This window comes from Danio aesculapii, chromosome 12 (assembly GCF_903798145.1).
Source record: "Danio aesculapii chromosome 12, fDanAes4.1, whole genome shotgun sequence".
Classification (NCBI taxonomy): Eukaryota; Metazoa; Chordata; class Actinopteri; order Cypriniformes; family Danionidae; genus Danio; species Danio aesculapii.
The window spans coordinates 49,547,003-49,573,973 of record NC_079446.1 but is presented as its reverse complement, the minus strand read 5'-3'; the positions used below and the strand labels follow the sequence as shown (position 1 = coordinate 49,573,973).

The window sequence follows — 26,971 nt, the reverse complement described above, 5'->3', positions numbered from 1 at the left end:
CTAATTACCCTAACTTGCTTAATCAGGCATGTGATCAGCTGAGGACAAAAAGGAAGGAAGATGTGACAACCCCCCCCTTCAAAAAAATTAATAAATAAATACATTATATATATACACATATATATATATATATATACACATATATATATATACACACATATATATATATATATATATATATATATATATATATACACACATATATATATATATATATATAAATAAAATAATAATAGAAATAATCATTCTAATAATATAAATATAATAATAATAACATTCTTTTTATAAATATTTGCAATTGGCCAAACAATTTAAGTTTCTTTTTTTGTAATATCAGTTGAAATGTTTAGCAGTTTAATAGTCACCTAAGCATTATTGAATAGGTTTATACTTTAGTTTGTACCTCAATGTCAGGACAGATCCAAACAGCGCCGCTAGATGATGCTACTAACCCCTTTAGTTCTCTTGTGTCACCAGGAATATAATTTTTTCTGTAATTTAGTCAACTCTTTATTCCTCGTGATAAATAAACAGTAAAATAGTCTGTCAACAATTCAAACTTAAAAATATTAAGTCCAGTTGAATTGAGTATGTTAATATACTAATATATAATTATGTATTCAAAGCGATTTCATAATCTTGCATATTGTCAGCAGCTTCATCATACCTGCTATAGGACACAATATAGGACTACACAATATTGTTATATTATATACACAGTAGCCTAGTAGGTCAACAATTACATCCCTGAATGACGTTTGGAATGAAGCAGTAACTGCTCCTTGTGAAATGAAGGGGGCAAACCATCAGGTCATTTGCTTTGATGATGATGATAAACCTCGCTGAGACGCTCCCTCTCAAAATCAAAATACAGAAATCAGTATTTATCCAGAAGAATCACATCCCTGCTAATCAACCTAGTGAACCTAGTTAAGCCTTTAAATGTCACTTTAAGCTGAATACTAGTGTCTTGAAGAATAGCTAGTCTAATATTATGTGCTGTCATCATGGCAAAGAGAAAAGAAATCAGTTATTAGAGATTATTAGAAAACATATCTTTAGAAATGTGTTGACTTTAACATAAAAAATAACTAAGTAAAGCAACTAAATGTGGAGTAAAACTCAGTATTGTAATGCATTACTTTCAAAAGGGACTTTCCCCAACACTGTTTAGAAGAGTCAAACACATACATGCAGCATTTTTCAATAACCACAGTTAGATTAATTAACGATTGAATGATTGCAACAGGTCTAAAAACACGGGCATTTCCGCAGAGCCTGAGGGGACTGTACCTTGTTTCCCCTTGAGTCTTTGCACAAAGCCACGAGTCCATTTTTTGGGTGCCATGTTGAGCGGGATGCCGGACAGTTCGCTGTTGATGTAGAGCGCACACTGGAGCTGCAGAAAGTCCCAATCCTCCATGATCATCTGTGTTTTAGCTCCTGTCATGCGGTGCTGTGGGGGAACAATCATTACACATTTACACACACAAACATATACACATTAAACATTATATATGCACAGACACATTCAACATGCACATTTATAATCTGTAATTTATAAGTCTGATCATGTGATCTGTGGTAAGTCTGATCATGTGTTCTGAGGTAATAAGTCTGATCATGTGATCTGAGATGAGTCTGATCAAGTGACCCGCAGTAATAAGCCTGATCATGTGACCTCTGCCAATTAGTCCGATGATGTGACCTGCGCACCTTCTTGATGACGTCATTGAGGAAGATGATCTCGGTCAGCTTCATGGTCAGGTCGTCCTCATTGGTGCCTGATTTGAGGTCGCTGACGACGGAGGGCCGGATGCAGAGCGGCGGCACCAGCAGGCGCGTTAAGATCAGGTCGGCCGGTTTCCCGGATTCGGGATTCATGAGCAGCAGAGGAACATCCTTATCGGGAATCCTGCGGAAGAGATTCAGCACCACCAGCGGATTCAGGTTTTCCTGGAGATGAAAACACAGCACAGTTTGCATGAACAACCACTGGTAGATTTACAGTAAGACTTGTATGCATGTTTAACCCTGGTTTTTTTTCCGTATTGTGACATAGTTTCTAGAGAAACTGAATATTACAGATGCAGTAGGTGATCTGCCACATTGCTAACTGGTAAGCATAATAGATGCGTTCAACTTGAACTATGGCTGCAGCCGGTGATCAACGAGATTAGCCAAGTGCAGGTGGGGGTGGAGTTGAAAACGGAGCCGTCAAGCTGGACAGCCAGACACTTCGGGGCTCATGAAGTTGCGGCACTCATGATGACCGATCACTCTGCATCATCATCATTTATTTATTTATAACAACAAAAGATTTACAATACAAATAAAACAGAACACAGTCTCTACAAACTATAGTTCATTTTTAAACAATAAGAGAATTATTAATTAAATATGTAACAAACGAATGAGAGAAATAAGGGGAAGAGCAGGTAATATATACAAAAAAAAAATGAACAGGCCAATTAAATACAAGGCAATAAGCACAGGCTAATACTTCTTGTTTGAATATGCTAAAAAGGGGTTTACATTTATAGATATAAAACTTTACAATATATGTTAGTGTAAAAGCCAAAACAAGGTGTTGACTGGGTCTTAAGCTATGATTAAGATTATTTTGGATAATGAAAGCATTTTCAAAAAAGCACTTTAATCCAAAAAGACTGAACAAAAGGAAATTCCTAAAATAAGTGAGCTACACTTCAAGAAGAAGTTTCCCAGAAAGAGTAAAGTACATCAATGTCACTTTTAAAACTTGTGTATAAACGGCTAGACAGGAAAGAAATGTATATATTTTATCATCATATAAATCATTTTATAATTATTTAATAATATAGTTATGTAACTTAATTTGTTAGTGGCGGGATTAATGATGATAATTATTTTATTACAAGTCTTTAAGATATATTTAAGTTAATATTTGGGTTATTTACTAAAGTATATCATTTAAATCTTTCATGGAGCTGAATGCAGTAAATATTCTGTTTAATAAAGGGTCAAAAATAAACCTGTGCAAACAATCTAGCCTTTATAAACAAGTTATTTACCAAAAAATGATTACTGCAGTAAAATGTTTGTAGTTTATTAATAAGCATGAGATATATATAAATATAAATAAGATAGAGATGGTATGAAAAGTTAATTGTTTGTTTTGAAATTTGTGAATCAGAAGTTGTCCAATAATAAACCTGAAACACATGTGGTTGTTGTAATGCGGTGAATTCAGCCAATCGTCTTATATCAGTGTCGTCATCGCAGCTCCAGCAGTCGCTCTTTAGATGCTGCACTGGCTGAATCAGTCGTCTGATCTCGAAGCACTGTCGCGGTACTTTGTTGCCACATGTGACAGTCACACGGCGTCTGCGCAGCATCAATCCGGACAAAGTTTCTAACCAGCATGCACCGCTTTAAGACAGATTTTGATCCATCTGCGCATCACTGCATGCAGTCGAACGCACCTAATATCTTTGAAACACAGTCCCTCCCCTGCTATCCAAAGCCACACCCCCTGAAACACAACTGTGTGCACCTTAAAGATGACAGCAGACAACCCTCTCCCACGTGCGGTCCTAAAGTGACTCTGCTTAGTGTTTGGCCGGCAGCTTGCAGGAATTACACTTATTACTAAGCCATACTGACATGCTATTTCAGAGTGAATATTCAGAGTAGTGCAGAACAATATAGGGAGCACATCACAGGCTGTCATTGTTCAGAAATGAACTAATGTGAATATAAAAGCATCTTCAGCTCAGTAAAGCAGGCTAGGTGGAATAGCGCTAATAACTTCTGTTTTGTTGTTAAACTGAATATAAATCTACATTATGGCAGCTGTTAAAGGACCTTATGAAACTGAAAAATAGTCACATCAATCTATTGCTGGAAGATTTCAATGGCTGAACAACACTTCTGTGTATATAACCTGTGCACAGTAATGTGCATATAATGTAATTTTTTTACCGCTGTAACACTGTGATACTGACCTGTGCACGGGTCAGCAGAGACTCCACTTCTTTATTGTGTTCGATGGCGACGTCAAACGACTGCAGAAAGTCCGACACTGCGGGGTCGACGACCTTTTTCGTGGTTTTATACTTTTCATGAATGATCTTCAGCAAACCGCATTTCTTCACAGAGCCTGAAGAGACACCAGACACACTCATTACATCATAATACACTCACTGCATGAAGACAATGACATCTCTTTTTTTTTATTATTATCTCATTTATTTTCTCAATAGGTTTTACACTTACATCAGGTACATGTCTGAGGTCACAAATCTGTATACACTTACAAATATAAGCACAAACTCTGTACATCCACTTTCTCTTTCAGCAGTATATGCCTTCCTTTTGTGTGCACGTACACTAATACACATAATATAAAAATAAATTCAATAAATAATAAGGAATATTAATTTAAATAGATAAAATAGGAGAGAAAAAATGGGAGACAATTATGTAAAAGTAAATAAATAAACCTGTAAAATAAGATATGCATACACATCAGTAACCAAACTATGTACATGTAGGGAGTGATCCTTCCGATTTTAGGTTAACAGAAAAGTTCAGGACTATGGGATGTTGCATTGTCGGTCCATTTTTCCCAGAATGAAATAAATTGTTCCATTTTCTGATTTACAAATGCAGTAATTTGTTCCATTTTATAGATTTCCATTGTAATTTCCATCCACTCATTTCGGGTAGGACTTTCATGTGACGAGCATTTTTTGCTAATGCTCTTTTTGACAGCTACTAATAAAATATTCATTACATATTTAGCCCTTTTTACCCATTCCTCAGGTATATGTCCAAAAAATAGAGTTTTACAATCAAAGGGTCTCACAGATTCAAAGACATTTTGTAAGGCATCGTGTATTTCTTTCCGATAGGTTTTAATAGCCGAGCAGTCCCAGAAAATGTGATAGTGATTCGCCTTTTGATTTCCGCATTTTCTCCAGCACATAGACAAATTTCCAGCATGAATTGATTTCTGAAAGGGTGTGATAAAAAAATCTTATTAAACTCTTCCAACCAAAAGATTTAAAACATTTGCATTGACATTTCACAGGAGATTTTTCAGATTTCCATGACCTAAAATGACCAATTTTGCTGCGTTTTTTTTGTCCTCTTTTTAATCTGCCCCTAAAACATGCACACTGTGAAGTGTTATTTACATGTACAATATAGTTACCTGCATTTACAACAAAACAAGTTAATCTTTGAATCTTCTCACATTCTTTCTCTTAGTTTTACAGCATTTCACGCTGGTGGGAGAACATTAGCATTGATTGGGGAGGTTCTTTTGTCTCCTCTAGTCTGAATCTAATAAATAAACCTCCTCATGCATACTGGACTGCTGACTGAAATTATATATTGCGCCAAAATATATTGAAATACACTATATTATTATCAGTTTAAGATCATTTCATGCCGCTCGTTATATAATGCCAGAATGACAATAAAATATCATCACAATGCAAGCACACTCTTTAAAAGAACACATCATATTTTACTTCTAATTTAATTATAGTCATTTAGCTATTTAATAATGAGTCAATGGAGTCAGAATCTAAAAAAGCAGATCCTAAATAAATAATGATAAATGTTAACAGGGTAAAGAGTAACAGAGGCTGTGATATCTGCTACCAGATCTATTTTCAGCTGTCAGACACCCACATGAGAATATACTATAGTAATTTGACAGTAAATACTACAGTTTTTTAACCATACTGACACTGACACCTCCAATTTAGATAGAGATGTTGCACAATCAGCTGAAATGTTTCTGGAATTGGTGTTTATGTATTGGGGATGTTTACCGCATCACCAATAATGATTGAGGTCATGTGCATGTGTTGTGCGATAGTCCAAATATTGATTATTGTGGCAGGCCTATCAATGGTATGTTAGAAGTAAAAGAAATAAGCACAATCGTCAGAGCACATACAAGCATCCCTAAAATCACCCCAGACCCTACACTAAAATGTTAAAATAGAATGAAGTGTGTGGTCGGATTGGACATAAAATAGCCATTCATAATTTAATTAGTCAATGCGTAAAGTATCCTATTCATAAAGCATGTTTAATTAATCTGGAGCCTTTAATATGTTTATTTATCTATTTATTTGGTAAATGATAAATTTGTTCTAGCTTTTACAGTATTGGATTTACATTTAAAATACTTGGCAAGCCGCTGATTATCCCCCTTACATATTTACAAGTGATTATCAATAGGTTTATTTTTCCCCAATAAGAAACGGATAATAAAAGAATAAAAGCAGATGAGTAGAGTACTGATTCAGCCGTGTTTTGTACCGTTATATGCGTTGCAGTTGAGGCAGACGGTCTTCTTTCTGCATTTGTCAGAGATTTTCTTCTTCAGGCCGCGCTTCTGCAGGTATACCAGTCCAGGTCTGCGCAGGTAATCCAGAAACTGCAGCTTTTCTTCTTTGGTGAGGAGGATGTGGGAGCACGTCTTACAGATCATCTGAATCAACAACAACAGAAGAAGAATTTAATAAATAACGTCAATAATAAACTCAGAATCACAATAATTTTTTGTGGTTTTCAAGGGCTCAGGGTACATGCATACATGTATATAAACACAAGAAGACAAAAGGACACGTAAATAGATGGAAAATACGGTAAACAATAAAACTATACACACATATATACACATACATCTAGTCTGTTGAATTAACATATGCATTCGGGATGGGGAGTCGACTCCTCGACTCTCAATGGACCAAGTACCGGAGTCGGCTCCCAGAGTCGAGTCTGTTTTTTTTAAATCCTCCTGAGTGAAGCAGTTACATGCTACAGTTATAATGCTCACTCTCGAGCACGATGAACACCGAAGGCATGTTCAAGATCATGCTTTGAATGCATGATCACACTATTTACGCTTTGCTTTTGCATTTCGTGTCCATAAGCATTGTAGGCTATTAAATAGAGCTGCGGGATGAAGTTTGTTTTCATTTTCAAATTCCTATAAAGCACGTACACCTTTTGCATTTTGATTTGGATCTGCCTGCGATGTCAAGCTTGCTGTGTCATAAATGAAATATAGCCTGTATATGCATGTGTGTGAATTTGTAGCAGATCGGATACTATTGGCGGACGGAAATCTTAAATCAGCACTGCAGGTAAAATTAGGATTTCATGTTAGGCTATTGGCTGCTGCTATATGCTCAATTAAAATATTTATTTAACCTATGCCTATTTCACAAATAAATAAATAAATAAATAAATAAAGACACTAATTATAATGACAAAAGTAGCCAAGATTAGTTTAGTCACAAAATCTGACAATATTTGAGGTCGTGGCTGTGTTTTGGCCATGAACACATTTAATTTCACCTCTAATTCTTTCTTCTGTTTATTTTAACAACTACAAAATTACATCAGAATTATAGCAAATGAAATTGCAAAAGAAGATTTTAAATAAAAATATAGCCGAGGTTAAACGTTCAAAAACTATAGGTCTGACTCGCTCCTTTTCTTCCGACGTAGACTATGCCGTCCCATAAACACACCCTTATTAAATTACAATAATGAACAAATTGCACAAAACAAACAGTGATATTTCAAAGCAAAGTAAGGAGCTATTTAAAAGTACATATTAAAGAAAATCACATTTACACAAGAGAAAGAGAGAGCAATATGAAACGCTTTAAGGCACTCTGTCACGCTGCCTTTAATTATTATTTTAGGTTTGTTAATGTATGAATTATTTAAGTTAAATATTTCCTGTATGGGGTTTAATATTTAATGGGTCATTAAATCAAATGTAAAAGCTAGCTATTTAGTTTATTGATCGGTTGGAGCGTCAAAAAATAAAGAAATGAACAACCGCAGATTATTTCGTTCTCTCGGTAAAGTATTCAAGTATCAAACATTTATATTAAGAAAATATTTAGACTTTTCTATATAATTCTTTGAACGTTGATTGCGCTCAATTGGGATGTTTTTTTTTATTCTTTGTTAATGAACTGCTACTCATCTTTCCATTAAACATTTCCATAATAAATGATGTTTTAACTTTCTGTCTCCAAGATTGCAATGTAATTTTCTAAATTCTCTAAACTACACAATTAAAATATGCTGTAAAAAAAGTGTATGTTGATAACTATATTATTTTAGTTGGAGATGATTTACTGCTGGTTTTGTCTGACCAGAGACTGCACAATGTTGTAATTGACTCAGCATTGTGTAAAGCGTGATATGAGACAGCATGTTTAATCCTTGCGCTGTTTTAAGTGAATGTAAATGCAGTCGATTCCTGAGTTGATTTCATAGACTACAAAAATAGGAGTCGAGAATCAGAGTCGACTCCAAAAAACCTGGAACCGAACACCCCTAATATGCATAGAATAGCAAAAATATATAATATTAAATACAACTAACCATAAAGTTATATCAATATTACATATAAGTTTATACTGACTAAATATAAACAATCTAAAAATAATGAGTGTGTGCGTGTACATTATATATAGTACTTTTTATTATTAACTTTAAAAACAATACATTACCAATTTCCATATATTGAAATACAGATTACTATATACTCAATATAAATTATATATATATATATATATATATATATATATATATATATATATATATATATATATATATATATATATATATATATATATATATATATATCACCATGTAAATGCTACATAACACAAACATAATATTTCAGAATAATAAAATAAAACAACAGATTTTATTATATAAAATGACAACTTACTTTATTTACTTAATGTAAATATAATTTTGAATAAAAAAATAAACCTCCAGGATTGGTCAGTTGTGTGTTATATTGAATACATGTATGTGTTACAGTGTGAACTTGCCTGCAGGATGCCGACGATGGCTTTAAAGTATCCAACGTGAAAGCAGGGCAGCTCCAGATCCAGATATCCGTAGTGTCCCAGACAGTCGGCCAGATTCTTCCCGCAGGTCTCGCAGGGTCTGTCCTTCTCACTGGTGCCCTGAACACCACACAGGGAAACAATATGGACCGCATGATAATCAGGCTTCGCACACATTTATATTAGATTATATTGATAACGATTGCATGTGTTTGTGCGGTCACCATGCGGTGGTCCAGGACGCCGTACTGCAGCGGTGTGTGACTAGTGTCCTGGCTGTACAGGTTCTTGCTGACCACCTGAATGTGCGCCTGCTGCCGCATCTGCTCCGCCGACTTCATGCCGAAACAGATGTGACTTCTGGAGAACAAGAGAAACACGCACACCAACAGAGCTTTAATATGTCTGAACACTTATCCACGATATATTGGTCAGCAATATGGATGACAGAAGCCAGAGAGTTGATATAAAGAGTATATTATCTGCTCCCTTATCAATCAATTGCGGAGTTCCTCAAGGAAGTATTTTAGGTTCATCATTTATTCCTTTATATATTAATGATTTAAAAGTAGCATGTTCAGAGGAACTTCATCTTTACGCTGTTGATGCTGCAATTTTAGTATTTCAACAAGACAAAAGGGCCCTGAAATTATGAATTCCCATTTAAGAAATTTGGTTTTTAGATAATAAACTTTCTGTGCACATAGGTAAAGCAGAGGATATTTTATTTGCTTCAAGAGTGAAATTAGAGAAAGATGATTCTTTTTGTGATTTGGATTAATGATTTGAAAATTGAGTTGAAAAAGGTTGTAAATTATTTGTGATGTTTAAAAGATAATAAATTATCAGATGTCATGGCAAAGTATAGATGTTTCCCAAAGATGGGTTGCAGCTGTAAGGGCATCCGTTGCGTAAAACACATGCTGGATAAGTTGGCGGTTCATTTCACTGTGGTGACCCCTGATTAATAAAGGAACTAAGCTGAAAAAGAAAATGAATGAATGAATGTTATGGCAAGAAAGGTTTTTGTTTTTGTGGAAAAATTAGGTTCTTAGCAAGGCAAGCTGATCTGCTAGATGTTCAGTCGTTAAAATTATTGGCAGGAGCTTTGATTCAACCCCATTTTGATTATGCTACCTCATATTTGGTATAGTCTATCTATCTATCTATCTATCTATCTATCTATATATATATATATATATATATATATATATATATATATATATATATATATAGCTATCTATCCATCTATATATCTATAGAAGGTCGCTGGTTTGAGCCTTGTCTAGGTCAGTTGGCATTTCTGTATGGAGTTTGCATGGTCTCCCTGCGTTCGCGTGGGTTTCCTCCGGGTGCTCCGGTTTCCCCCACAGTCCAAAGACATGCGGTACAGGTAAATTGTCCGTAGTGTATGAGTGTGAATGAGTGTGTATTGATGTTTTCCAGAAATGGGTTGCAGCTGTAAGGGCATCCGTTGCGTAAAACACATGCTGGATAAGTTGGCGGTTCATTTCGCTGTGGTGACCCCAGATTAATAAAGAGACTAAGCCGAAAAGAAAATGAATGAATGAATGTTATGGCAAGAAAGGTTTTTTTTTTTTTTTCGAAGACATGTGGAAAAATTAGGTTCTTAGTAAGGCAAGCTGATCTGCTGGATGTTTAGTCGTTAAAATTATTGGCAGGAGCTTTGATTCAACCCCATTTTGATTATGCTACCTCATTTTGGTATAGTAGCTGTCTATCTATCTATCTATCTATCTATCGATATCTATCTATCTATCTATCTATCTATAGAAGGTCGCTGGTTTGAGCCTTGTCTAGGTCAGTTGGCATTTCTGTATGGAGTTTGCATGTTCTCCCTGCGTTCGCGTGGGTTTCCTCCGGGTGCTCCAGTTTCCCCCACAGTCCAAAGACATGCAGTACAGGTAAACTGTCCGTAGTGTATGAGTGTGAATGAGTGTGTATAGATGTTTCCCAGAGATGGGTTGCAGCTGGAAGGGCATCCGATGCGTAAAACACATGCTGGATAAGCTGGCGGTTCATTTCACTGTGGTGACCCCTGATTAATAAAGGGACTAAGCTGAAAAGAAAATGAATGAATGAATGTTATGGCAAGAAAGGTTTTTGTTTTTGTGGAAAAATTTGGTTCTTAGCAAGGCAAGCTGATCTGCTGGATGTTTATTTGTTAAAATTATTGGCAGGAGCTTTGATTCAACCCCATTTTGATTATGCTACCTCATTTTAGTATAGTAGCTGCTCACAGAGTATAAAGAGAATATGCGAAGGGCACAAAATAAATTAGAATGAATAATTGTAAAAATTCCAAAATGAATGGATGAATTATTTTCTGTAAAGCTGCTTCTGGCCATGACATGTTCACATCTAAATTTTTATAAGAGATGTCTTTAATAAATGTCTCAATAAATAGGCTTTTAAAGAATAAATTGATAAATAAAAATGAACATCTTCACATTGAATCCCATACTTAATGAGATTATGCAGGAACAGACGTGTGTGTGTGTGTATCTAAACATATATATATATATATATATATATATATATATATATATATATATATATATATATATATATATATATACACATACATGCATATACATAATTAAAAACAAAACACACATGAATCCTTATTATTTGTGAAATTATCCTACATATTTGTGATTAAATACATACTAAATTATATTAATAAAATACATTAATTCATATCCATTTCAATGTGGTCACGTCATTGGCCTATGAACATTTCCTGCTTGTCGTCAAACTATTTAATAACTGTAAAAAGAGGCAAATCAATCATAACCTCATGTTAAAACAGCTCTCATGACATTATTTATTAATATGTGGCTCTTTTTGGATTCTCCGAAGCTATAGAAATTAAAATTGTACAACAGGAAATGCGTTGAGACCATTGTTTTTGTTTACATCCCTCAAAATGGTCTGTAGCATTCATAAATATAAATACTATTTTATTACATTAATATGTGAATAATGACTCTTTCTTTACTCGTGTTTTTTAAGCAGATGTAATTATTTGTGACAAAATTAAATCAAATGAAAAATTACACTTCTAAGTAAAATGACTTTTGCTTATCATAAGTGATAACTATCCAACAAATACAAAGTGCAATGTTTACAATGTGAAAACAGAATAAACAAAGAAAGGATGAACCACGAAATATTAATTACAATTTTACTTCGTTTGTTTACATTTTGCGTAGATTTTGCTTAATTGCTGATGCTAGCGAAAACATGCTAATGCAGCAAACTACTTATATTTATACTCATGTCTCTATTAGGAAATACTAATGAAGCTCCTCGGACACTAATCAAATATTATTATTTATAAAAGTTAATTAAGTAAAAGCAATTTTATTCATGATTGATTTACTGTGATTATTCCTGTATTATATTTTGGCCTTAAATCGGACAGGTTTGTTTCCCAATATCGGTCATTAAAAATCCCAAATTGGTCGACAAATATATTAATGCACAGTCAGACAGCTGGTTATCAGGTTTGAAGAGTATTGTGTGTCTAAAGTTCTGATGAAACATGTTTATCCTGCATGAAACACGCAAACTTACATCTTTCTGGCCACATCCGTCTCTCTGAACTGCTCCTTCACCATGACTGCGGCGCGCTCACGCGGTCAGCGTGCTATTGTGCTGAAATAAATATAATTTCAGTGGTTTAAAGCAAAGTGCAGTGTTTAATAGTGAATGTTAAACCATCTGCCACATGCAACTCTGCTCTGATGTGAGTCCATGCGTCTCTCATGAAAGCGAGCGCGTCCCCGCGGCTCATCAGCGCTACCTGCCGACGGGGAGCGCGCTTCGGAGAAACATCACAGATCAATATAGTCTTGTTTGTTGATTATATTTACATTAAAAACAATTCCATATAAACAAAAGGGACTTCTACATATTTTAGAATTCACTGTTCGTTGTGATGGGTTCAAAGTAGCGTTGAAAGCATATGAGATACTGTTTACGAAAACAACCACTAGATGCCACTGCTCATACAAATATAGGCTACTTGATGTGAAATATTTTATTTATTTATGTTACTTGACGTGAAATATAACACATTTTCACTTCGTATATATATATATATATATATATATATATATATATATATATATATATATATATATATATATATATATATATATATATATATATATATATATATATATATATATATATATATATATATATATATATATATAGGCCTCTATATAAACCACTTGGCAGTTGATCAGTTTCATCAGTTGATTAGTTGATTATCTTACCTTCACATGTGGATGTAGGCTAATATATTCTTCTAATATTCCAGAGACACAGCGTTACTGATGTGAATAAGTTGAATGAATTAAATTCAATCATTAACTTTAATTGGAGAAAAGCTTCTAAATATGAGCACAGGATTGCCAAATTGATGCGAATTAGGAATTAGCAATATAATTTATTCAAACGGCTGATTTGCTAAATTTAGCTCGACAGTAATGAACCCCCACAGCTAATCTGATGCAAAAATCGACAAGTTTACTTCATTATTTATTGTTGACTTGTATTTTACTATAGTTTCCCATTTATTTATTTTTTTTTTACATTTAGGCTAGCTATTATTTTTATAAATATATTTCATATCAAATGTCCTCTCTAAAATATAACATTGGTAATACACTTTGAGAAGTTAAAATGAATCATAATACAGATATCAATATAGCATTTTTTGACACTGTCCAACATTCTTTTATCATTACTGTGAGAGTTAGGGTTTAGGGTTGGGTTAGATTTTAATTTTAAAAACAATTTAATGGGTAATTTAATAAATCATACGAAAAATGTTCTGTTTATTTACTGTTTTTACTGTACTGTACTGGGTTGGGTTTAGGGTTGGGATAGAGGTAGACGTTAATAAAATAAATGATTAGTATAATTACTGTTTTTATTTTACTGTGATGTTTGGGTTTAGGGTTAGGATACAGGTAGATCTAATTAAATTATTAATATGAACAATACTCGTATAATTACTGTTTTTACATTACTGTAATGGTTTTGTTTAGGGTTGGGGTAGGGTTAGACAGCATTAAAACCAGCACTGAAATCAGCAAGACCAGCATCGCGACGGGAAAAACCAGCTTTGAAACCAACAAGACCAGCATTGAACCCAGCAAGACCAGTATACCAGCATCAAAACATACCTTACCAGCATATTTCAGCAGGGGGGGTAGGGGTTATTAAATACAGCTAATGGATAATTTAATAAATAATATATAATACTCTGTATAATTACTGTTTTTACATTCATTTGATTGTTGAATTTAGGGTTGGGGTAGGGGTTGACGAATTAATTAGTAATTTAATAAATAATAATTCTCGTTAACTTCATTAATTACTTTTTTATTTTAAGCCGGAAGTGTTTCATTGCTGTGCCGTTACCATAGAGATAATAAACAAAACTCGCTGCTAATACAAGTCAACGCGTGTGTGCTTCGGTATTATCGCTGAAAAGGCGTTTTTCATGTTTAACAGTTAATAATTCAGTATATTATGGACTCCGGGTATGTGAACCGGTGTCTGGGCGTCTGTCTCGCGGAGGGTCTCGCGGAGCTGATCGAGCACAGGCCGCAGGAGCCCATCGAGTATCTGGCGCTGTGGATCCGCTCATACAGAGAGAAACAGAGACTTCAGGAGCAGGTGACGCACACACACACACACACACACACACACGCACGCACACACGTTGCATTTTCGTGTTTTATAGACCCTTCCCATAGCTGTAATGGTGTTTTTTTTACTGTACATACTGTATATCCAACACTCCCAGAAAACAATCTGCATCTTACATTTCCTAAATATCTAATTTATGAACCGTTTTCCTTATGGGGACCAAAACAATGTCCCCACAAAGTCAAAAATGACTTGTATTGCTATATTTGAGGGGACACCGTGTATTACTTAATAATGTAGTGAATACCAGGAATAGTGAAATAGTGTTTGTCGTCATTGGATCAGATTAGATGAGATATATATTTATGTAAAATAAAACAAAACACTTATTCTGGGCTGCATCTATGAAAATATATCACAGAATAAGTGGTCATCATACTAAATGTGATTCTTTTTGATATGATGAAAAACTTCTTGTTTTTAAACAGGTAAAATCTAGTGGCAAAGAATGAAGAGTCATATGACTGAGAATGAGTCTTAATATGTCATTTTATATGATTTGCATAATAAATGTTTGTGAGATAATCTGGATGTTGTTAATAGTCATTATGTGAGATTGAGTCTAAAAGTCCTATCTGACAGAATCAATTCAATTCAAAATTGCTTTATTAGCATGACTGTAAATATTGCCAAAGCTTGAAATAGGAGGACAAATATAAAACTACAATAACATATCAAAATTAGAGAATAGAAACAAAATATAATGATTTAAACTTAAATAAACAATGTAAGAAATAAGAACATGTGAACATTTCACACACAGACCAAGGGTCACTGTGGTAGACAGTAGGGAAGCACACAGTAATACACACATTACATACACACACTTAAATGAGAATCATCTGACGTGAGGTCTGCATTTCAGAAAATGTCAGAAATAATACAGCAAATGGAGCTATTTAAGTCATCTGATGAAATTATATTTGAATATCACAGAGAAAAAAATATTTCAACATAAAATTTTTCCAATATTGTACAGCCCTAATATATATATATATATATATAATTAAAAACAAAACACAGATGGATCTTGATTATTATTGAAAATATCCTATACTCAGAGACAATCATAACCTAACTTTATGATATTTGTAATGACATACGCATTAAATATATGAATAAAGTACATTAATATATTAATAAAATATTAAATTGCATTAATAGTATTTATACAGTCAGAAATAACACAACAAAATATTCAGTCTACACTGCAAAAAATGCTTTTCTACTAAGAGTTTTTGTCTTGTTTCTAGTCCAAATATCTAAAAATTCATAAATCAAGAATCATTTTCTAGACAAGAGTAAAATATTTTCTTAAACTACAAAATTAAAGGAGTTTTTCCCAACCAAAACAAGCAAAATAATCTGCCAATGTGGTAATAATCTTGTTTTTTTGCTTTGAAATATGAATATTTAGCTTTCCTCATGGGCAGATTGTTTAACTTGTTTTAAGGAAAAAAAATCACTTATTATTCTGAAACTTGAACATATTTTATTCTTGTCTAGAAAAAGCCTCTTGATTTAAGAATTTTCAGATATTTAGTGTTTTTTGCAGCAACCTTGCGTCCCCTGAAAATGGAAAGCAAAGTCCACTACAACAAAGAAACGTACAATATAAAATATATCCAAATTAAACCCTCTATAAACAATACTCAATATGTTGGTCAGAGATCTGCATTTGAGAGCCGCCTGAAGGAGGAGAAGCAGCGTCTCCATGATGAGTCTCTCCATCAGAAGCTCCTGCAGGAGGAGCAGAAGCAGATCAGAGACGCACAGGAGGAGATTAAGGTGAATCTACAGGAGGCTGAAGGAGAGACAGTCTCTAAGATGATGAGTTTTCTGCATGGTCATGCTCAATATTGTGTTTTAACAGCACACAGAGGTGTCTGACCCTGAATCAGCAGATCAGAGCAAACCCACCCCTGCAGACCCTCCTCAGGCTGAAGAACAGGTGTGTTTATACATCCAAACACTTTTGTAGTCCAAATACCTTTACATTTTTAAAAGGGGACCTGTAATGCTCCTTTTTACAAGTTGTAAAATAAGTCTCTGATGTCCCTAGAATGTGTGTGTGAAGTCTCAGCTGAAAATACCACATATGTAATGTTTTCTACCTATTTCTACCTATGAAACGGACCCTTTTAGGCATTGATCCTAATTGCGGCGTTTTAGTGACTGTCGCTTTAAATGCAAATGAGATTGTTCTTTTTCTGAAGAGGGCGGAGCTACAGATGCCTGTGATTCAGCATAGCGGCAGATTTAAAAACAGGACTAATGTCCTATGTTAATGAGGGAGAGATGGTCACTAATGGGTGGAGCTTTCCTCCTCTAATGACGTACAAAGGGAGAATGTCAATCAAAGTGTTTCTGCAGACTGTTTTCATCAAGAGTGATTATAATAAAATACAATTAAGTTCATGTTTACCATTAGAGGCTGGAGATATTCACACACTGCTGACACACAACTGTGTTCAAACCCTTTATAAAAGTGATTTCTGCATAAAAGGTGCCCATGAAATCATAATTCCTGCTGAAACACTGTAAAAAAATACAAATACTGAAAGGGGACTTAAGATTTTGGATCAATGACTACACTTTTGTCATTCTTGGTTGTGATCAAACCTTAAGATCATTATTATTTTAGCTAGCGTAGCCTTAAACTAAACTGAATGCATTTATAAGCTGTATTTTGAAAGCGTCTCTGTCTCTCTCTCTCTCTCTCTCTCTCTCTCTCTCTCTCTCTCTCTCTCTCTGCAGGTAGAAAGTGTTGAAGCTCCTGCTGATCAGCCAGAGTCAGAGACAGTGAGGGAGCAAACAGATCCAGCACTGAATGAGGAGGAATCAGGCGAAACTGCAGGAGATGAAGAACAATCCGCTGAGATCCAAAACACAGAGCAAAGCCTTTCTAAGGAGGATCTCGAGGACACACTGGTGAGAGACATTAGCATACCTGTCAACCCTCCTGTTTTTCCCGGGATTCTACCGTATTTTACAGTTCTATCCGATATCATCCCGTAAAAGTATTTTCCCGTATTTCTCCCTTATTTTCAGTCTTTCTCTGAAGGGTGGCAAATAAACATTGAAGAGTCGAGCCTCCATATACACAACCCATTCCGCCCAACCACCAGGGGCCGCCCCTTGCTCTTAAATGCGAATCTGTTCTGTGCTTTCGCTTTGTTTAAACATGAAAACACTTTAAAATAAATATAAAAATGGAGGGATTCCCTTCCTTTTCATTACAGGTGCCGTCTCCCTTTCATATGCAATCCTCAAAACAGTCATATAGCGGTGCGTGACTGTCAGCTGACGTGCTCCATAGTGATCAATAGACACTGTTTCCCAAACGGATTCTGTACACGCGATTTGAAGCGGAGTGAAAGTCTGGATTTTGGGTGCGTGTTTGAACGGACATATACACATAATAATATCTAAAGATTTCGATCCTGGTGGGTTTTTTTTTTAAACACAACTAATTTCGTCCTAAATGAGCATAAATAGTTAGGAAAGCAATCGAAAGCTTCATTATAACGTTAGATGTGTGCATTTTTAAAGTGACACCTGTTATTTAATGTAATGAAAAGAAAAAAATCTAAATAAATAAGAGATTCATTCGTTGCTCATTAATCAGACTGTGTAAATTATACAGTGAAGAAACGGCTAATGAGATTTGATAGCTTGATTCTATTTCATTATAATAGCTATTAATTTTAATAAGTTGAACTGTTTGCTAGTGTATTTGCTGAAAATGTATACTATTTAATCTTTTGTAAATAATAACAATAAAACATATTACTGACCGTTTAACTGTTTATTTACAATGAAACCGCTCCAAATGAGCATATTTAGTAATTTGGGGACCATTATTATGGTGGGCATATCCCTTATTTTCACATCCCAATGTTGACAGGTATGCATTTGTTATGATAACACAGTCATGTATGGTTCATTACGGTGCCCTGTTTTAAAAAAACGTCCTTTCCTTCAGAATAAAAACAATGAACCAGTCATCCAATCTGAAGAGAACAAACCCGAACTGGAAAAAACAGAAGAAGATGCTGATGAGAGACAGATAGAAACTGAAGAAAAGGTGGGAATTCAGTATTACCATAGACTAGTGCATTTAATTAGGCTTATTAATTATTTAGGTTTTTTTTATCAGGTGTAATAAAAGTCCCCAGAATGTGTCTGTGAAACTCTGTGTATCTCATGTTTTCTAACAATAACTAATATGTAGAAATTATATTATGAAAAAATTATAGAATTAAAAATGACAACAACAATGCTGGTGGGTGCAGCAAGAAGGTCGCTGGTTTGAGTCCCGGCTGGGTCAGTTGGTGTTTCTGTGTGGAGTCTGCATGTTCTCCCCGTGTTGGTGTGGGTTTCCTCCGGGTGCTCCTGTTTCCCCCACAGTCCAAACACATGTGCTATAGGGGAATTGATCAACTAAATTGGCCGTAGTGGATGAGAGTGTGTGAGAATGTGTGCGTATGGGTGTTTCCCAGTACTGGGTTGCAGCTGGAAGGGCATCTGCTGTGTAAAACAAATGCTGTAATTGTTGGCGGTTCATTCCATTTTGGCGACCCCTGATGAATAAGGGACTAAACCAAAGGAAAATGAATGAGTGCATGAGCAACAATGCAATAAACTACCCTATTTTGGATGGAAGCTAAATATGCGGTTTTCATGTGTGTGTATCTTTAAGTGCACTTGAGCTTCTGATTTCCACTCCCTTCCAGAAGAGGGTGGGGCCTTTACAGCTGGTGCATCGGTTAAGCTGTGGTCACACTGCACTTTTCTCCCCATAGACTTCCATTCATATGCGCGCGAATGCATCAGACCGAAAACTCAAGCTCGTGCAACAAGTTTCGCAATTAGCTGTGGTGCAAAGTTCAAGCTTCGTGAACTCTGACCTGCGAAATAGCATCACGTGACTGCGTGACCAATCGAAAATCAAAACATGACCTCTCTGAACAGAAATTTAAAGGGCACCAATAGGTTACCCCTTTTCCAGATTTAATATAAGTCTTTTGTGTCTACAGAATGTGTCTGTAAAGTTTCAGCTCAAAACACCCTGATGAACCTGATACTATGGAGACATGTAAATATGCAGCTGTCAATCAATTCGGTGGGCAGGGGGACAGCACTCCTACGTCAAGTCAGTCTGAAAACCGCTGTAATTGGTCCACCGTTTTTATGTTGTTTAATTGAAAAATAAAAGGACTGGGTGTGTTTATATCAGCCCAATATGACGGTCTATACCAGTGGGGCTCAACCCTGTTCCTGGAGATCAACCTTCCTGCAAAGTTCAGCTCCAACCCTGATCAAACACACCCGAACCAATAAATCAGGACCTGAACAGCACTTGATAATTACAGGCAGGTGTGTTTGATATGGGTTGCAACTGAAATCTGCAGGAAGGTCGATCTCCAGGAACAGGGTTGGTCACGCCTGGTCTATACACTATACCTACACATATGTCTGTCCAAACAGCTTGACAAGTAGATTTTTCACCATAGGTGCCCTTTAAATTATGGAGCAATCGCTTGATTTTTTAAATGTCTAATTATCTTATTTAATCCCGCCCCTTTTCACAGGCGCCGTACGACAGAATTTCGCAACTCGAGTGTGACCGCAGCATTACTCTGATAACAACAGCTGCAATTTGTTTTTGTTCTTCACTGACTTTATCTTCTTGAAAAACATGAACTTAGTGCACAGATGCAAAGTGTTTTGATTTGTACATTTGATTTGTACACTACAGCTTAGTCCCTTTATTCATCAGGGGTTGCCACAGCGGAATGAACCGCCAACTATTCCAGCATGTTTTAGGCAGCGCATGCCCTTCCAGCTGCAACCCAGTACTGGGAAACACTCATACACACTCATTCACGCGCGCACACACACACTCATACACTACAGCCAGTTTAGTTGGTCAATTCCCTTATAGCGCATGTGTTTGGACTGTGGGGAAACCGGAGCACCCGGAGGAAACACACACCAACACGGGGAGAACATGCAAACTCCACACAGAAACACCGACTGACCCAGTGACCTTCTTGCTGTGAGGCCACAGTACTAACCACTGAGCCACCGTGTCGACCTGATTTGTACATATTTGTAGCATTTTCGCCTTGCAAAAAGTTTGTGTTACAGTAGAAAACTGAGTTTAAAGCATGTAATTTCCGTTGCAGTCGGTTTACAGACGTGGTCTACTAAAGCTTAAGGAATTAAAGCTAAATTAAAGCTATTAATAATTAGCTTAATAAATTAAAAGTTAGATGAACTGAGTCTCAGTTATTAAGCTGTAATATTCAGATTTGCCTACTGTCTCTCCTGCCAGGACACACACACAGCAGAAACTGAAGACACGGCACTGGCGGAGGACGCGGAGCGAGCTGGAGAACAGGTGAATCTGCACTGACGCTGATCTGAGATGAGTGTGAATATACACTTTACACACTGTTAAATCCGCTCATGTGTGTTTGCTCTGTGTGCAGGACGAGGAGGAAGACTGAGCATACACTAAACCACATCACTGACCTCAGAACAGCTTGTGTGTGTTGCACAAATCTGACATTAGGCTTGGATTGGCTTTATTAATCCTCAGGGGGAATTTCACACGATTAAATGGATTTTATTAAATGTTTTTTTTAAATTAAATGAAATATTAAATGACATTTATGATGAACTGATGTCCTTCATTCCAGAACAGATGTGTTGTGACGGTCGCGGAAATCACGCTAAGTGGGGGAGGCGCGTTGTGGCAGTCGCCAACGGATGAACGTGCCAGGCCTGGTTGTGTGTGTGTGTGTGTGTGTATGTGTGCGTGTGTGTCTCTGAGTATGTCTGTGTGTGTGTGTCTTTGTGTGTATGTCTGTGTGTCTTTGTGTGTGTGTGTGTGTGTGTGTGTGTGTGTGTGTGTGTGTATGTGTGTGTGTGTGTCTTTGTGTGTGTTTGTGTGTCTCTGAGTATGTCTGTTGTGTGTGTGTGTGTCTCTTTGTGTGTGTTTGTGTGTCTCTGATTATGTCTGTGTTGTGTGTATGTGTGTGTGCGTGTTTCTTTGTGAGTGTTTGTGTGTCTCTGAGAATGTCTGTGTTGTGTGTGTGTGTATGTGTGTGTGTGTGTGTGTGTGTCTTTGTGTGTGTTTGTGTGTCTCTGAGTATGTCTGTTGTGTGTGTGTGTGTCTCTTTGTGTGTGTTTGTGTGTCTCTGAGAATGTCTGTGTTGTGTGTGTGTGTGTATGTGTCTTTGTGTGTCTCTGAGTATGTCTGTTGTGTGTGTGTGTGTCTCTTTGTGTGTGTTTGTGTGTCTCTGAGAATGTCTGTGTTGTGTGTGTGTGTATGTGTCTTTGTGTGTCTCTGAGTATGTCTGTGTTGTGTGTGTCTCTTTGTGTGTGTTTGTGTCTCTGACACACAATGTCAGTGTTGTGTGTGTGTCTCTTTGTGTGTGTTTGTGTGTCTCTGAGTATGTCTGTGTTGTGTGTGTCTCTGAGAATGTCTTTGTTTCGTGTGTGTTTGTGTGTGTCTGATTATGTCTGTGTCGTATGTATGTGTGTGTTTCTTTGTGAGTGTGTGTGTCTCTGAGTATGTGTGTGTGTGTGTGTGTGTGTGTGTGTGTGCGTGCGTGCGTGCGCGTCTCTCTCTATCTGTGTGAATATGTCTTTGCGAGCATGTGTGGCTGTGTTTGTGTGTGAGGATGCCACTATAAACATGCTAGCAACATAAATGAAGCTAGCATCATGCTAAAAATGCTTATTCATGCTAGCAATGCTAAACTATGCTAGCAACTCATCAAAGTCGGCTTTAGTTATGATGTCTATTGCTGACAGGGACGACACACACAGTAAATCTGCTTTCTGCTAACATGATTTAGCAACAACCCACAATGCATTAGCAGACAGCCAAATACATAACCATAAATCTCTATTCTGGGTCATCAGCAGGACGATAAACAGTAATAATTGGCGCGAGAGTGTTTCTGAGAACAGAGGCCAGTCTCCTCCCAGCTTACACAAGCGCTGGACTCAGAGTTAAGCTCCATAAAGACCTCGTGAGCTGCTCAAGCATCAAACACACACTGGTACAGCAGTAAATGTGCAGATCTCAGTGTTCAGAGTGAGTTATGGAGCTGGTGACCCGTGCCGTCAGTTCTGTGGGCTTGACTGTCATCGAGGCGTTACGATCTTTCACCGAGCTCTTTCTCACACAGCCGATGTGTGCAGCGCTCACTCAACTGGCCGAAACTGACATCAGAACACTGGACGGAGGTGAGCCATGGAGAAACATTACTGAAATACACTTTTAATCTGTGAAGTAGTACCTGGTCACTTTATTAAAATATTAAATGACATTAATTATTGCTGCTTTGTCATATGTTCCATTACAAATGCATTTTAAAAAGTTGCTCATTGCTATAAGAGCCATCATGACTGAAATCCTATTTACAGTTTTTTAACCTGTGAATTAGCTGCTTACTTCATGCATATTCTCTGATTGGATCTGATTTGTGAACGGTTCCGTTTACATTTGGCCACATACAGTATTTCAATTCAATTCGTTTATTTGCATATTGCTTTTCACAATAATTGTTCAAAGCAGCTTTATTAAAATCAAAATCAGGAAAATGAAGGTTATTAGTTACCATAACTCAAAATTACAAAAATTATATGATCAACTAGTCCTCACAGCATGTTTTTAGTTCATCATAAACTAAGTTAATCATGTTTTAAGTCAGTGTAACTTAAGTTCAGTGGACTCAAAAGGTTAATTTAATTCAGCTTAAAAAATTGAAAGGCAACCAGGATTTTTTACAGTGTAATAACTGAAGCTAATTAACTAATAACTAATATATTTTAACAGTTAAAGTTAAAGTATATATATATATATATACATATATATATATACTGTATATACATAGTTAACCTGCAGTTATATAGATGATGTCCATGTGTGCATGTTCAATGTCGTGTATTAAGTGTGCGATAAGTTTATGTGTTGTCCAGTAGATGGACAGTAGATGTGTCTCTGCTAATATATTACACGTCCCTGCTGAAAAATCCAGCTTAAACCAGCCTAGGCTGGTTGGCTGGTTTTAGCTGGTTGACCAGCCTGGTTTTAGAGGGGTTTTGGCCATTTCCAGGCTGGTTTGAAGCCATTTCCAGATTGGTCTTAGCGGGTCAGGCTGGAAAATGACCAGCTAAATCCAGCTAAAACCAGCTTGACCAGCCTGGCTTAAGCTGGACATAGCTGGTTTTGGTTGGGCTCCCAGCCTGGCTAGGCTGGTCAAGCTGGTTTTAGCTGGCCATTTTCCAGCCTGACCAGCTAAGACCAGGCTGGAAATGGCTTCAAACCAGCCTGGAAATGGCCAAAACCCCTCTAAAACCAGGCTGGTCGACCAGCTAAAACCAGCCAACCAGCCTAGGGTGGTTTAAGCTGGATTTTTCAGTAGGGACTTCAGTAAAAAAAAGTTTACTGTAGTAAAAAGTAAAGTATACTAAAGTATTTATTAGTTTATCAGTTCACTATAGTTAATACTACAGTAATCAGGAGCATTCATTAACAAAGGGTTGCTAATACTATAATATATACAGTGGTATATGCTTTACTATGGTGGATCAAGATCAATAAAATGAGTATAGTATTTTTAGATGCAGGATGGGAAAGAGAAATATGAATGTTCATATAGTTCCTACATTAATAACTGTAAGCATAATCTAACTATATTTAGTAACTGAACTATGTATTATGCTCCCTTTTCCCATTCAGTTTGGTGTTTTATTTTCTCTTGCATATTTTGTGTAAAACCGAGTCTAATGTTTACTTAAATGGGATTGTTTTGTATAATCTGAAGGCTTTGACCCGGCTGTCGTAACTGTCTCATGACTGCTGATTACAAAACTCCTCCCTGAAGTCCTGTTGAAACACACTCTCTTGCTACAGTCTTGTATGTGAGAGATGAAAAACGAATTGTGATGTGTGTGTGTGTGTGTGTGTGATCTGCAGATGATCGAGTGTTTAAGGCCAGAGAACTGTGGGAGAGTTCAGGAGCTGTTATTATGGCTGTGAGGAGACCTGGATGATTCATGTGCAGAGAGGTGTATAGTCACGCACAAACACACACACACACACGCACGCACACACACACACATTTTGTTTTAGTGAATTGTGGGGACATTCTGTAGGTTTCCATTGTTTATGTACTGTATATAAACTGTATTTTCTATCGTCATACACCAACTCTATGCCTAAACCCAACCATTACAGGATACAGTGTGCATTATTACTGAAACAATCTCATTCGATATTATTTATAAGTGTTTTAATGACATTATATGTAACAGTATGCCTGATATGTCACAAAAACACACCCAAATACACAGTTTTAGTCCCAGTGCAACTGTCTTAACATTCTTAAATCTGTGTGTTTTTCTGTCTGTGTGTGTCAGGAGGCGTCTGATCTCTCCTCTCTGAAGGCTCAGTTGGATGAGTGTGGAGTGTGTCTGTATGCTGTGGTCAAAGAGAACATCGGCTCAGAGATTCAGCTCTTCAGACCGTATTTCAGCGGGGAGATTTTCCTGGATCAGCAGGTGAGCGCTGATGATGATCAACACCCTGCAAAATAACACTGATGAACACAGATCTGTCCAGTTCCTCTAGCTCATGTGTGTGTGCTGTGTTTAGAGGGGTTTCTTCGGGCCGCTGGAGCGCTGGATGGGGGTCTCTGGGATTCTGCGTGGCGGAGTCTGGATGAACGGATGGAGGGCTTATCAGAGCGGATACTGGGGAAACGTCAAGGGCGAAGGCTTCGTTTTGGGGGCCGTTTACGTCATTGGACCACAACAGGTGTGTGAACACAGCACTGACCGATATGATGAAGAACGTAATGTCTGATATACATGATTCATTCAGTTCCCTTAATTACCAGGGGTCACCACAGCGGAATGAACCGCCAACTATTCCAGCATATGTTGTACACAGCAGATGCCCTTCCAACTGCATGCATGTACTGGGAAACACCCATACACACTCATTCACACACACACTAATACACTACAGCCAATTTAGTTCATCAATTCCCCTATAGCGCATGTGTTTGGACTGTGGGAGAAACCGGAGCACCCGGAGGACTCGAACCAGCAGCCTTCTTGCTGTGAGGTGACAGTGCTAACCATTGAGCCACCGTGTCACCCAAGTTCAACATTCTTCATTTAATATTCAGGGTTTGAATATTGCACAGTTTTTACTCATTCTAAGGGCAACTGCATCTGTTTTTGTGCAAGTGATATGAGTAAATACGTGTTCACTATGTATTTAAGCAATAATGCATTACTTTAAATACACTGTGTGTTTAAGCAATAATGCATTACTTCACTAGTTACTTGAAAAAGTAACCTGATTACTAACAGACGTGACTTGTGATGCATTACCGCCAGCACTGCTGATGCATGAAGTTAAAACACAGTTCCCATCTGTTTATTTCGATAGGGAATCCTCCTGGAGCACAGAGAGATGGAGTTTGGGGATAAAGTCCAGAAGTCTGATGTGATTCAAGCTGTTGAACAGATCAAAACTCAACGTTTATCTCTGAAATCCAAATAGGCTTGAGCTTAATAATCACTCGCTTAATCTGTAATGGAGATGCTAAGTTGAATATCTGGAAATTGAAGAATATGAATACAATTTGCCATGTAAATGTGTGTGTGTGTGCGCGTGTGTGTGTGTGTAGTTGATGACAGACTGACTCTAAACTCAAATGAAGGAGTCGTCTCGATGTTTCACGCTCTACATACACACGCTGAATAAAACACACACACTACAGTCTATCAGATGTGTGTCATTATTGCATTTGAATGCATTATTTTCTGGTGTTCCAGAGTTACTAAAAAGCAAATGCATAATGAATCAAATAAGTAAATGAAAAATGTAAATAAATCAATAAATATTGTATGTAAGTAAATATGCATGTTAAAAATTACAGATAAAAATTGAATAAATTAAAATAGTTTACAAAAATAATTGAAAAATTCATCATTCGTTGTTTTTTTCGGCTTAGTCTCTTTATGGACGAATTACCAACCTACATCACACATGACGTCACATGGGTTCCCGGTTGCAAAAAGAGACCGCTTGGAATAGCAAACATGTGGTGTTGTGCGGTAGGATGCCAAATTCGAAAACGTAAACTTAAATAGAAAACTTCACTTTTAGCGTACACCACACCGCTTTAATGCCAACTGCAGACATCTTTGGCTAAAGGAGCTGAATGGAGTGAGGACCTGATTATAAATGCTGGACTCTGCAGTTCTCATGTTATATCAGGTAAGTTCACGTTCTG

The 26,971-nt window shown here is 36.6% G+C and overlaps 3 protein-coding genes across 3 annotated transcripts in view; 2 read left to right on the top strand and 1 right to left on the bottom strand.

Moving 5' to 3' along the window:
- polr3a (polymerase (RNA) III (DNA directed) polypeptide A) overlaps positions 1–12,667 on the bottom strand; it is a 49,022-nt gene extending 36,355 nt beyond the window's left edge. Inside the window, exons 1-7 of the mRNA XM_056469042.1 lie at positions 12,489–12,667; positions 9,113–9,248; positions 8,871–9,008; positions 6,322–6,493; positions 3,987–4,141; positions 1,717–1,956; positions 1,294–1,456 (exon numbers count right to left, since the gene is read on the bottom strand). Of these exons, the coding sequence (XP_056325017.1) occupies positions 1,294–1,456; positions 1,717–1,956; positions 3,987–4,141; positions 6,322–6,493; positions 8,871–9,008; positions 9,113–9,248; positions 12,489–12,532 (1,048 nt within the window). The 5' untranslated portion in view covers positions 12,533–12,667. The remainder of the gene's footprint in view (positions 1–1,293; positions 1,457–1,716; positions 1,957–3,986; positions 4,142–6,321; positions 6,494–8,870; positions 9,009–9,112; positions 9,249–12,488) is intronic.
- Positions 12,668–14,381: 1,714 nt separating this feature from the next.
- On the top strand, positions 14,382–21,304 carry dydc2 (DPY30 domain containing 2). The gene is made up of 7 exons (XM_056469921.1): positions 14,382–14,606; positions 16,308–16,427; positions 16,513–16,590; positions 17,397–17,570; positions 18,625–18,726; positions 20,980–21,045; positions 21,137–21,304. The coding sequence occupies exons 1-7, from the start codon at positions 14,460–14,462 to the stop codon at positions 21,152–21,154; spliced, it is 705 nt and encodes a 234-aa protein (XP_056325896.1). The 5' UTR covers positions 14,382–14,459; the 3' UTR covers positions 21,155–21,304.
- Positions 21,305–22,664: 1,360 nt separating this feature from the next.
- LOC130238470 (peroxiredoxin-like 2A) lies at positions 22,665–26,459 on the top strand. Its single transcript, XM_056469503.1, has 5 exons — positions 22,665–22,904; positions 24,640–24,731; positions 25,083–25,223; positions 25,318–25,479; positions 26,122–26,459. The coding sequence occupies exons 1-5, from the start codon at positions 22,760–22,762 to the stop codon at positions 26,233–26,235; spliced, it is 654 nt and encodes a 217-aa protein (XP_056325478.1). The 5' UTR covers positions 22,665–22,759; the 3' UTR covers positions 26,236–26,459.
- The last annotated feature ends 512 nt before the right edge of the window (positions 26,460–26,971 follow it).